This window comes from Rhineura floridana, chromosome 13, assembly GCF_030035675.1.
Source record: "Rhineura floridana isolate rRhiFlo1 chromosome 13, rRhiFlo1.hap2, whole genome shotgun sequence".
NCBI lineage: Eukaryota > Metazoa > Chordata > Lepidosauria > Squamata > Rhineuridae > Rhineura > Rhineura floridana.
Genome location: NC_084492.1, coordinates 41,094,200 through 41,106,278, shown reverse-complemented (window position 1 = coordinate 41,106,278; position 12,079 = coordinate 41,094,200). Strand labels below are relative to the sequence as shown.

At 54.5% G+C, this 12,079-nt stretch overlaps 1 protein-coding gene across 1 annotated transcript in view; it reads right to left on the bottom strand.

Annotated features, from left to right (window-relative positions):
* Positions 1-12,079, bottom strand: part of PMFBP1 (polyamine modulated factor 1 binding protein 1) — an 81,559-nt gene that overhangs the window by 13,970 nt on the left and 55,510 nt on the right. The window contains exons 11-14 of the mRNA XM_061594690.1: positions 8,664-8,747; positions 1,127-1,273; positions 801-896; positions 577-648 (exon numbers count right to left, since the gene is read on the bottom strand). Coding sequence (XP_061450674.1) covers positions 577-648; positions 801-896; positions 1,127-1,273; positions 8,664-8,747 — 399 coding nt within the window. The remainder of the gene's footprint in view (positions 1-576; positions 649-800; positions 897-1,126; positions 1,274-8,663; positions 8,748-12,079) is intronic.

Sequence of the window (12,079 nt, the reverse complement as noted above, 5' to 3'; positions counted from 1 at the left end):
TTATTGGGACTGGAACACTCATGTACCCAATCTATGCGAGGGTAATAGAAGCCAGCCATTGCCACAGTGAACTGCTTCTCCATCTCAAGGTCACCTGGGCATTTTCAGGGCTACAGTTGTCTGTCCTCAGTACTAAATTATTCCTGAGGCCCAGTATTACCATCCATGGTGATTCTTTTGGGATTTCTAGCGTAATGAACAATTATGTGCTCCTGGATGTACAGAGCACCACCACCACTGCTAGTCTGCCCTTCCCGTCCTCCCTATAGAGAGTGTATCTGGAGATGACCATGTCCCACTGGTTCTCTCCGTTCCTCGGGCTTCTGTTATGCCCAGTGCCTCTCTGCCCTCCTCTAAGACCAAGCACTCCAGCTCACCCATCTTGGCTCAGAGGCTTCTGGCAGGTGCTGTTGACTTGGGGAGACCTGGATGAAGGGTGAGTGGGTGGGGCGACAGAAATACCCTCAAGCAAGCAGAGCCAAAATGCCAGGATAATTGGCAGGGAAGAGGGCATTACGTGGTCCTTTTGGGAGAGGCCCCTTTCCCTCTAGCACCCAGGAGAGGGTCAGAAGGTACCTGCTGCTCTGCTGCCTGGGCCTCAGCCACAGCTCTTGCCAGATCTGCCATCTGCTGCTTTTGTTGCCAGATCTGGAAGAACAATTGGGAGTCTGTGGCTCGTCCATGGCTGCCAAGTGCAAAGAGCCAAGCCCTGGAAGGAGTTTCTGGCTCAGGAGAGCCTCAGGCAGGCCAAGAGGGAAGGGGAGGGCTGCAGGCCAGAAGCTGCCTTCAGCCTGGCTCACCTGGCCCTGCTCTCTCTCCAGCACCAGGCCTGCCTCCTCTTCCAGCTGGGCTCGCTCCATCTCCACCTCCTGCACAGCCTGTCTGTGTTCAGCCACCTGGGGGCAAGGCGCACAGGCTTGGTGAAGGCCCCAGTGCAGCCGTGGGGGCTGGCGTGGGGCCTGGACTGCCTCCCCAAAGGAGCATCTCTCGGCAGGCAGGAGTGCAACAGGCTCTGCAGCTCCCCCCCAGTTCCCCTTTGCCCCCAAGGCTTTTATTCCAGGACTCTGTGGAAGGCCAAGCACCTCTACACCCCAGAAGAGAAGGAAACCAGGAGGTGCTCCTGTACCTGCGCTCTGGCCCTCTGCAGGCCCTCCTGCTGCTCCTGCACGTGGCCCTCCAGCCGGCGGACGAGGCCTTCCTGCTCTGCCATTTGCTGCTGCAGGACGCGGTGGGTTTCCTGGAGCCTGTGCAATGCCTCGCTCTGCTCCGCAGTCTGGAAGGCAACACGACAGCATTGGGGCCTCTGCCGGTTAACTGTAGGTCTTGGCCGTGCTGGGAGCGCCTCAGCCTGACTCCCTCACTGGGCAGGTGCAGCACCCACCCGGGGACGTTCAGGACTGCATCTCCCAACAGAAATTGGCCTAACAGTCACGGTCCTCTTTGGAGGGGGTGGAGGCGACAGGAGAGAGGGCTCCGCTTCTCTGCTGAGACACCCACTTGCAGAATGCCCCCCAGGCTTGTTTAGGGCCAAATCTGATACCTTTATGCTGCCCAAGAAAGACCTCTGTAACAACCAGCACATATTCTAGCTGGTTTTAACCAACATTTAAAAAGTGGGTTTGATTGCTTCTGCTGCTGATCTCTTTGTTCTGTTTTCTGATTGATTATATTGTTCACTTTTATCCATTAGCAAAGTGATAGTATATACGTTTTTAAAAAGATAATAAATAAATAAATATTGACAATCTGGCCTGTTGCACCAGAAACAGGTAGACAAAGTTAAAAAATAACACCCAATGCCTGTGGCACCTGTGGGTGCGCCAAAGCTGAAGCCCTGACAGGCCTCCTCTTGAGAAGCAGCAGCAAATATTCCCAATATGGAAGAAACTGGCTAGCTGTCAATGAGACAAAATCCATCATGATTAGCTCTCCTTAGAGACACCCCCCCCCGAATGCTGCAAGCTGAGAGTGGTAATATTCAAGGAGCGTCTTTGTAAGAACAACGAGCCTGGCTGCAGCTGGATCAGGCCCAAGGGGGCCCATCTAGTTCAGCCTCCAGCTGCCCGTCGTGGGAAGCCCACCAGCATTAAAGCTCAAGACCGCTGGAGAGCAAAGGAACGTTAAGTTCTGCTCTGAAGAGCCAGTTCCTCCTCCTCCTCCTCAGGTGTGCTGGGAACCCTGACAGGGGAATCTACGCTGCTTATCCCAGGGCAAAATTCAAATGGAGCACAGGGAAAGGGAATCCCACCAGAAAGGAAAAAGACAGCAGGCTTCACCTGGGAGCATCCAAGAGGAAGCAGGGAAGGTGCCCTCCACATTCACACATTATGTTTCATTCATTGTTTATTTAGACAATTTATATACTGATTAAACTTGCTTGTCTCTAAGCGGCCCCATGCCTCCCTGAAGGAGGAGATATCAGATGCGTCCGAAGTGCAAAGCGAAGGCAGCCATTCTGAGGAGGCGGTGGCAACAGCTGCAACCTCCCTTGCCGCAGCAGGGAATACACAAGGAATTCACCCCATTCAGCAGCTGGTGGTGGGAGGCCCACCTCTGCTGGCAGGAGCCTCTTGGCCTGCCGTGGATGGCTGAAGCACATCCCATCCAGCAGCCTTCTTTGCTCGACGCAAGACAAGCAGGCCACTCTCTGCCAGAGGCCTCCCTGCTCCTCTGACGCTTCGGAATCAGAGATGGAAGGGGCCCTCGTCCTCTTGCTGCCTGGCTGCCAAAGAAGAAGTTGTCGGCAATGAAGGTTTAATCCCCTTCGCCTTGCCAGGCCCAGCAGAGGATCAATAGTGTTTAGACAGCCAAGGAGATCCCTTTCCTGCCTAAAGCACCCGATCAATAGCAGCCTCTTCTCCTCTCCCTCTGCACACGAAAGAGCAAGCGCCAAAGAACCAGCGCCTTTGGGTGCATCAGGGTGACCACGGCAAGAAGCGGCTGCTAGCCACACACCTGGGATCACAGCTCCACTTCTGGGTGGCACTTCTGGCTGGATCCTGAGCCCAGAGTGCTCTTGAAAGCTCCTCTGGGCTGCTGGGCAGGCTGTCGTAGGAGGTGGGCAGTGGGGGCACCCGCAAGCAGCCGAGAGCCACTCTGGACGGGGCAGACCACGACTGCAGCTGGCCTCTCTCCAGTGTCCTGGAGCAGCAGGACAGGAAGGGCTCCAAGCCCCACAGGCCAAACTCCCTCCCTCCCATCTTCTCCCCAGTCATCCCAAACGATGGGTATTGCTGGCCCAGTCTGAAGTGAAGCTCACGCAAAGGCTTTCACTGCTGTGAGATGAGCCAGTGGAGACAGTCTGCACCTGGGAGCATCTCCAGGGAACCTTGTGGAGAAGGGGGCTAGAATCCAGAGGCACCTGGGGCAGGCAGGGGCCAAGCAAGGCTCTTGCTACTGACTGGGCTCAATTCGTGCCAGAAAAAACAAGGCAAAGCACCCCACCCCGAGCAGGAGACACATCCCATCCCCACACCTGCTGTAGGGCGACTTGGCCCTCCTGATCAGGCCATGGCAAGAAGCCAGAGAGGAAATCCCGCCACCCTTTAATTGCTGCCTTCATGTTATTCTTTTCAAGGCTGTGTTAATTGAAATTAAACAGCTGCCACGTTCTGGCTGGGACAAAAGCAATTTCTTCTCTGCTCCTCTGTGATTTAATGAAGACTGACATGCTGTGAGAAAACAATGGCTCCTTCAGCTTCCAACTCCCCTGATGCCAACAAGTGTGGCTAGATGAGGCAGGGAACAGCAGCTGCACCAGCACCGCCCCTGTTTATTGGACCCAGCACACCCCGCTCAGGGCAGGGACTGAGTTGCATTCGAATTCTGGGCAGCACCTGGCACTTCTCAAGCGGTGAGGAATCATGTGGGAGCCACAGGCGGGTGGTGCCAGGTGCCCCATGCCATGCCCAGATCATCCCCAGCTATCCTGCTGAGGGTTTGTGATGCCATCATTCCCCAGTGCGCTGCTTAAGGATGGAGCCTGCATGGTTCCACCTATTGCCCCAAAGGACTCCTCATCATGTCCTGAGCCACGAGGAGAGAGAGGGCCAACCTCACGCAAAGCTTTTGCCTTTATTCCAGAAGAAGCTTCTCCTGTTGGCACTTCACTGGCATCTGAGGCAAATGAGCCGCCCCAACCTGGCCTTGGTCCGGGGGGCTGCTGCTCCATTTGGCCTGGGCAGTCCAACCCGGCCTAGCTGCTGCTTGGCACCTCAGGGGCACGGGGAGCGGCAGGTCTGCCTCGGGCACACAGGAGGAGGGTCTTCAAGGGCCTTCCCAAGTGCTCCGTCCCCTAAGATGTCCATTCCCGAGTACAACGTGGTGAAGGGGGAGCTATCGATCTTTCCAGGACCTCAGCGAAGGGTATCCATATTGCTCTGTGCTGTGGGAAGTCATCATGGTGCGGAAAGAGATGGCTGGAAGGAGACGTCCAGGTAAGAGGGAGGGAGGGGGTGATGGTGGCAGTCTTCTGCTCCTCACGGGGACTGACGGTGGCCTAATCTCCCCCAGGACCGTGCATGCATCCAGCACCAGAGGTAGGATGCTTCTGATTCCCACCTGCTGGGGGGCCCAGGCGGCCAGAGCGCTGTTGTGCTCAGCTGGGCTTCCCATAATGGGCATCCGGTTAAAAACAGGAGGCGGGACTCTGCTGGGCCTTTGCTCTGATCCAGCAGCCAGACCCCTCTTAAGCCAGTAAGAAACATAATGTGGCTTGGATCCTGAGCCTCAGTCACTGAAGAGTGGACAGGGGCCCATTCTCCCTCTCTCCTCCGCTAACAGGGCTTTCAGCGCCACAAAATATTCAAAACGGCGCATGAGCACAGACCTCATTAATACCCGCCTCCAACATCATTAAGATGTTTCCAAGAAAATTAATTGAGAGACTCATTAAAAATAAATTAAGAAAAATGTGTTGCAGAGCGCTTGCTCTGAGCTCGTAAATCACAGCTCGAAGCTCCGGGCTGCTGTGTAGACAATTAACGCCGGCCAATTTGTTTTACCCTGACTGTGAAAATTAGAAAGCAGACGTGGAGATTAGATTAGGGGTGTCTGTCGGGCGGAACTCGGAGTGCATATTTTAGGATACAAAATGGAAATTAGGAAAACAACAAAGTCCAGCCAGATTTCTGTCAGTCAGGCTGATAGGCAGAGATGGGGAAGGACCACAAGGGGCAGGTTCCGTGGGTGCCATGCCACCCTGACAGGCAACAGATGCCAGGGCTTTGCACACAGGAAGGGGGCTCCCCTTGCCACCTGTTTCTGACTCTGCCCTCTGGGCTAAAGCAGAAGCTCCAGCTGCTGCTGGCCATGTGAACAGAGGGGGATCTGTTCTGCACTCAGATCACCCCCAGCTCACCTGCAAGTCGAACTACTTGCAGATCCATCAAGCAAGTCTCAGAGGACCCCAGCCCCAAAGACGGCTGCACAAGGAGAGCAGCACCCTGGCTGAGGGACTCCCAGGCAGCCTGGGGAGCCCGGTGGGCCCTCAGGATGGCACAACGTGGAGCTATCTGCTGAGCAGTCGGCTGACTTGGCATGCAAGTCGGAGGAAGAGATGGAGGCGGCTTCTCCTTAACCCCAAGCCCAGCACATCGCCGCAAACATACTCTGGCCCTCTGCCACATCCCTGGCATAGGCCAAAGGAGACCCTTTCCTGCCCACTGAACAACGGGGGGGTTGGGCTGGGCCAGCCGGCCAAAGACCCTGCCCACCTGCTCCCTTGCACCAGAGGGCCGCCTATGGCTTAGTAGTCTTGCTTGGAGCAAGGGGGAAAGGGGCAGCTCTCTGACGGGAGAGGAGCATCTCTGCTGTCAGTGGCCCACACAGGAGCCTCCTTCCGAGGCACTCACAAAGCCTCAAGGACTCAGGGAACGTCAGCCCAAGGAGGAACAAGCCTCCTGCCCCAAGAGTGGCTTCATCGAGGGCCAAGGAAGACAGCAATGCCCTTTCCCTGCTTGGCAGCCACCTCCGAGGGCCTGGAACAGGAAGAGGCAGAGAAGGTAGCGGCAAGGAGAAGCAGAGCCAAGGAGAAAGCACCCCGGTCCGTACCTAAGAAGCAGCAGGCAGAGCGTCAGCGGAGAACATGTGAGGAGCAAGGAGGAAGCGGCAGAGCAGTGGCACGGCAAGTGTGTGTGAAGAACTGTGTCAAAGACAGAAAACACAAAGATGGATGAGAACTAATTGCTCAATTAAAGACACCTCCCCCAGCAACGGATCCCTGGTGCCAGATGGCATTCATCCAAAACGGGGGGGGGGGCTGGAAGGCAGCCAAACATGGCACCCATTTATTTTATCTTTTTAAAATGGAGATTGAGGAGGAGGAGGAGGAATCCAGGAGGTCAAAGGCAAATGCCTGGAGAACAGTATGAAGGCAGGGAAGATTCCTTCCTGTGGAGACAGACCCTGCAAAGGAGACCCTTGCCCATCATCATGCGCTGAGGGTATCTGTCCCATGGTGGACAGACTGTGGCAAGATCCCCTTTACTCCAAAGCTCCTCAAGAGTGCTGGTTACAAGCAGAGAAGACAGAGGGGAAGAAGAACAGGGAGAGACGAAGGAAGGAAGGAAGGAAGGAAGGAAGGAAGGAAGGAAGGAAGGAAGTCAAAGGTGGCATTCTGAGAGACCTTGGGCATGGACCTCAATATCACAGGCCCTTCCTGGCCTTTAGTGCAGCAGTCGTGGTGGTGGTGGGGCAAATGGAATGCTGTGGGAGGTATTCAACTAAATTCTACTTAGAGTAGACCCACTGAAATGAATGGATATGACTAACAACTACAGAAGTGTTCTCTGTAATCCGTAAAGGGATGAAGATGTCACTGGGTTCTGAGCCCGCGTGCTGGCTTCAGTGGGCCTACTCTGAGTAGGAGTAGTGTTGAATATCACCCTCCAATATTAGCAAGAAGTTTAAGGAACTGGGAGTGCAGCCACGTGCACAGACCTAGAATCCCCCTTTGCTCACTTCTGCCCAACAGTTTCAAGGGCCAGAGATGGCCACTGAGGGCAGGAAACTCCCTGGGCTTCCCAGCATGCTCCTCTCTTTGATGCAGCAGGTGATGCAGACACAGACACAGACGTGCTCACGGATCTCAGAAGCGACGGGGCTCTGTGGGCATGTGTGTGTGTGTGTAGTGTACATAGCTGCCTCCATCTGGGGTGCAATTAGTAATTAATGCACGTCTTCCCTGTCCTTCTCTGCGCTGTGATGGGTGTGTGTGTGTGTTTGGGGGGGCTTTGCTCACGGTTTTTCCCCAGGAGTTCTGCAAAAAGGACAGCAGGGGTCTCCCTCAGCCTTCGCAAGCTGCCTCTGCCACCCCCTCTGCCTCCCCCCCCCCCGCATCTAATGCATAATTCCAAAATGGCAGCTTTTTGAACATTCACCTTGATTATCAGACATGAGGAGTGACTCATCCCGCAGTGACTGTCTGGCAGAGGGATGGGATCAGACAGCAGACAATGAGGGACAGGGTGCATTAACAGTGTCTATTACAGAGCCCTCAAAAATACCTTTGTTCTGTCAAAGATCCCATCATTTGCTAGTTGTGTTCCTCTGAAAGGAGGGAATTAAACACACACACAGAGAATCTGACACCCCCATTCTCAAGGATGCTGTGGGGAGAAAGGGGAATAGGCAGTGCTGCCCCACGTTTGTGGGTCCTCAAGGGCAGCAAGTTGCCCACTGGAAATTCATGAACTGACAGACAGAGAATAAAAGAGAACCATTCGTGGCTCTTCTCACACACCCTCCTCACCAGAGGCAGGGGACAAAATGGGGCTCCTCTCAGCCACTGTGGCTTCCCAGGCTTCTGGGGCGCTTCCATGAAACCTTGACTGGGGGAAGCAGTCGGGTCCCCACTTTGCAGCTCTGACTTCTGCAGGCACTTTCGGACGTGTGCATGCAGACACCTCTACTGTGCCACGCTGCTGCACACGCACTCCTCCCTGGCTGTCCCAGTGGCACCCCCCCCCGGCAGGTGCTTGGGGAGGGAGGAGCGGATCCAGCAGCCCAGGCAGCCTCAATGCCAGCCATTTTGACTCCCAGCACCAGACCAACGGCAGTGCAATGCTTGCGGCGCAGAAACCTTCTGTGAGACCCATGGCAATATGGCGGAGGAAGGAAAGAGGGGGGAAAGAGGAGGGGGTGCCCAGCCAGCCTTGCCTCCCTCGCCACCCCTCACTTGCTGCCCTGAGGGGACCAGGCTGCCCCCCGCCCACCTGCCTCTATGAAGATCCTGAGATGCAGCATGCGTGCGTGTGTTGAGGTGGCGGGGGAGAAGCACAGCCCAGGAAGCCACCCAGCAGCAGGAGGGGGAGCAGCTCGAAGGCCAGTCCGTGCCCACCTGCCCAAGCCACACGGGCAGCTGTCCTGCCAGGGAAAAGGGAGCCCAGCGCATGCCACTGTCTGCACTCGGGGTGGGGGAATCCGCTGCAAGGAAAGGTGCCACAGCAAAGCCAAGGAAGGAGGCTCGCCCCACATCCAACATAGCAGCTCCCAGTTCCTGCAGCCCAGTCCATGCAGTTCCTTGGACAACCTCCCCACCTCCTGCCTCGCCGAGGCCAGAAGGGAGCACCCAGGAGAGCCGACTTCTCTGCCCTGGAGGGACAGGCTGGCAGCGCTGAGGCTGTCCTAATCTCCCTACCCCAGCCCTTCACTACCCACCATACCTCTGAGAGGGCCAAGCTGTACTTGCTTCTCAGGGCAACCACCTCTGCTTCTGCTGCGGACAGTTGAACAGTTGCTCTTTCTCCCTGAAAGACAAGGCCAGACACATGGCTGGGGAAGAGGCCCACATTCCACTGGGAAAAAACTCGCACCCCCTGGGTGCAGTGCGGACAAGTGGCTCAGAGCCTCTCCCCTGGCCTTTACAGCTGCCTCCACTCTTCATGATCCCTGGCCTCACCTAGTCATAGAATCACAGAACTGTAGAGTTGGAAGGGGCCTATGAGGCCATCGAGTCCAACCCCCTGCTCAGTGCAGGAATCCAAATTAAAGCATCCCCGACAGGTGGCTGTCCAGCTGCCTCTTGAAGGCCTGCAGTGTTGGAGAGCCCACCACCCTAGGTCATTGGTTCCATTGTTGTACCACTCTAACAGGAACAGCCTTCCCTCCCTCCCCCTGTGACCCCTTGCCTTCTGGTGGAACATGGCAGCCAGCGCGGTGGAGCCAAACAAGGCTTGCAAACTCTGTGTATGTGTGTGGGAGTTGGCTTACACCTTGCACGAGGGCTGCACAACTGTGGAGTGCAACTAGCAGCAGTTCTGTGTGTTGGGAGTTTCATTCTGTTCCCTACCTCCTAACTGAGCAGAGCAAAGGGAGCTGCCTCAGCTGGTCCAGAGGATATATAAGTGAGGCAGCTCTCGGACAGCGAGAGAACAGAGTGAATGAACAGGGAGAGCTAACAGAAGTGTGGCAGTGGAATTGGTGCATCTTGCAGTACGCACCACATACCAGTAGGACTCTTCTGTTAACCTTCAAGGAGGACAGGACAAGGCACAGGCCATTCCAATACAAGTAGGAGGGGGAAGAAAAAAAGGTAAGAGGCACAATAGACGGAAAGGACACTCCAGTGGTGGTGACCTGCAAGGTGTGTGCAATGTTTGTTTTCTTGCCTGAGAACAACATGGCATACATGAGCAACAAGTGTAAGCGTGTGTTGTTGGAAGAAAAAGTGAGAGGCTTGGAGGGGCGGGTGGCCACACTCAAGGGTGTAAGAGAAGACAAAGAGTTCTTAGATGGAACGCTGGAACTACAACAGCAAGGAGAAGCTGAAAGCACTGGTCATAATTAGCCTTGAGAAGAGAAGACTGAGGGGAGACATGATAGCACTCTTCAAGTACTTGAAAGGTTGCCACATAGAGGAGGGCCAGGATCTCTTCTCAATCGTCCCAGAGTGCAAGACACGGAATAATGGGCTCAAGCTGCAGGAAGCCAGATTTCAACTGAACATCAGGAAAAACCTCCTAACTGTTAGAGCCATACGACTATGGAACCAATTACTTAGAGAGGTAGTGGGCTCTCCGACACTGGAGGCCTTCAAGAGGCAGCTGGACAGCCACCTGTTGGGGATGCTTTGATTTGGATTCCTGCACTGAGCAGGGGGTTGGACTGGATGGCCTCATGGGCCCCTTCCAACTCTACGATTCTATGTATTGTGCTATTTGGTGGCATGAGCCTGCCCTGGGAAGCTGTGGCCCATCATGGAGAGGCAGACAGACAGGAAATCTGGCACGCTTGGGAACAGCCTTGCTAGTGGGCCCAGTCGCCATGCAAGAACAGGCTTGCTCCTGCCTTGCCCAGGCCTCCCAACGGCACCCCCTCCTCTCAGAAACGGCAGAAATGGTGCGGGAGGAGGCAAGAGTCCCAAGCCTGAAATCAACCCATCACGCCGCCATTGTGCAGCCACCACAGGTTCAAATCCCTGCTCAGTGCCCTCTCCAAAGGAGACAGGACAACCTCACCTCTGCTCCCTTGACCTCCTCTGGAGACAGATGGGGCCACGAAAGAAAGGAGGAGCAGGTCACACCAAACCAAGGGTGACGTCAAATCCACCAGCGATATATAAAAACATCATTAAAATCATTTACATTCTAAAATATAGAAAGAACTACTCCGTTGTTGACCGATTTTCAGATGCAGAGACATATTCCCAGTGATTTGGTTTTTGGGGTCATAGAAAAAGTACAATAATATTTCATTGAAAAGGGAACTTTTTTGGATCCTCCAGCTTGGGTGTGTATCCGCACAGGTCTCAATGAAGATTTAGGACTGGCTTCCTTGCTATAGTCTTTCCATTCCTTCTTATGAAGAGTTCAGATCATTGCCTTGTTGCATTTTTCTACCATACATTTCACCTTTTAGAATTCAGAAGCCACCTGCTCTCAGTGAGTGTGTGTGCTCCTTCTCTTTTTAAGGATCAAGTCTGCTATACTAATGAGATACCAGCTTGCTAGCTGCACAAGGTATTCTGAGTCTTCTATTTTAATTCTTTCTTCCATATTCTGTTATAGTCAATCCTACTTTGCTAACAGCTTTGTTTACATATTTATATTTTTCTTGTGGAGTTTATGTGCAACCAATCCAAGCTGTTGAGAGGTTTTTAGTTTCCATTTCTTACTATGTTTCATTCTGATTGTCTTTCCCTTTGTATTCTAGCTTTTTTCAGCATCAAGCAGAGCCTTGTTTTGCTTATTTTGGGTAGATAGGTGTGTAGTTGTTTCCATATTTTAGAATGTAATTGATTTTAATGATGTTTTTAGACATACTTTGCAGATTGCCCTTGACAAAGGGTTGTGTCAACACTCGAAACACGTTGGGCTGCCATAAAAATTCCTCATTTTTCACTCTGTGCTACTTGCTGTTTTGGCACCTGGAGGGCCTCCCTCTTTGCTGTTTGGCCTGCCTACCGCACGCCTCTCTGCAAGGCTGAGGACCTTGCAAGGGGGGTTGCCGGCCGGAGGGCCCCTCTCTGGCAGCTCCCTTACCAGCAGGGAGCTGCCAGGGAGCTCCGCCCACAGGGCTTGCCTCTCCTCCTCCCGACTCAGCTGGGCTGCCTCTGCCTCCACTCGTGGGATCCTTCTGCAGCCCTCCTGGCTGGATGTCAGCTTCTCCATCTGGTGGGAGGGTACATGGTGGGTTAGGGGGAACCTCAGCCCCCCCAGCCTGCCCCGATGCAATCTGTTCAGAGGACATGCAAGGGGGGTAGGTGCTTTCAGTTTCCTGTGGGAGGGAGCTCCCAGCGGAACCAGCCGAGAAGGAGGTTTCATGCAGTCGCTCCCCCTCAAAGGCAATTTTGGCTCTGGCAGGGGGTCAGGGAGGGCAGAAGTGGCACTGCTGGCCAGCTGGGATCCCACCTGACATTTACTTGCCTCCAACTTCTGCTCTACCTTGTGGGCTCTCAGCACCTTGGTCTCGCCTGCCACTTGGGCCAGCTGCCTTCGACACTTACTGAGCTGCCAAGCACACACACGTTAGCAGAGAGACAGCAGAAGCGGGAAGCACCGCCTGCCCTTGCGGACAAGGCAACAGCACAGGCCGCCTGTAGCAGCTGCCCCAGCCACACCCTCCCAGGGGTACTTGTGGT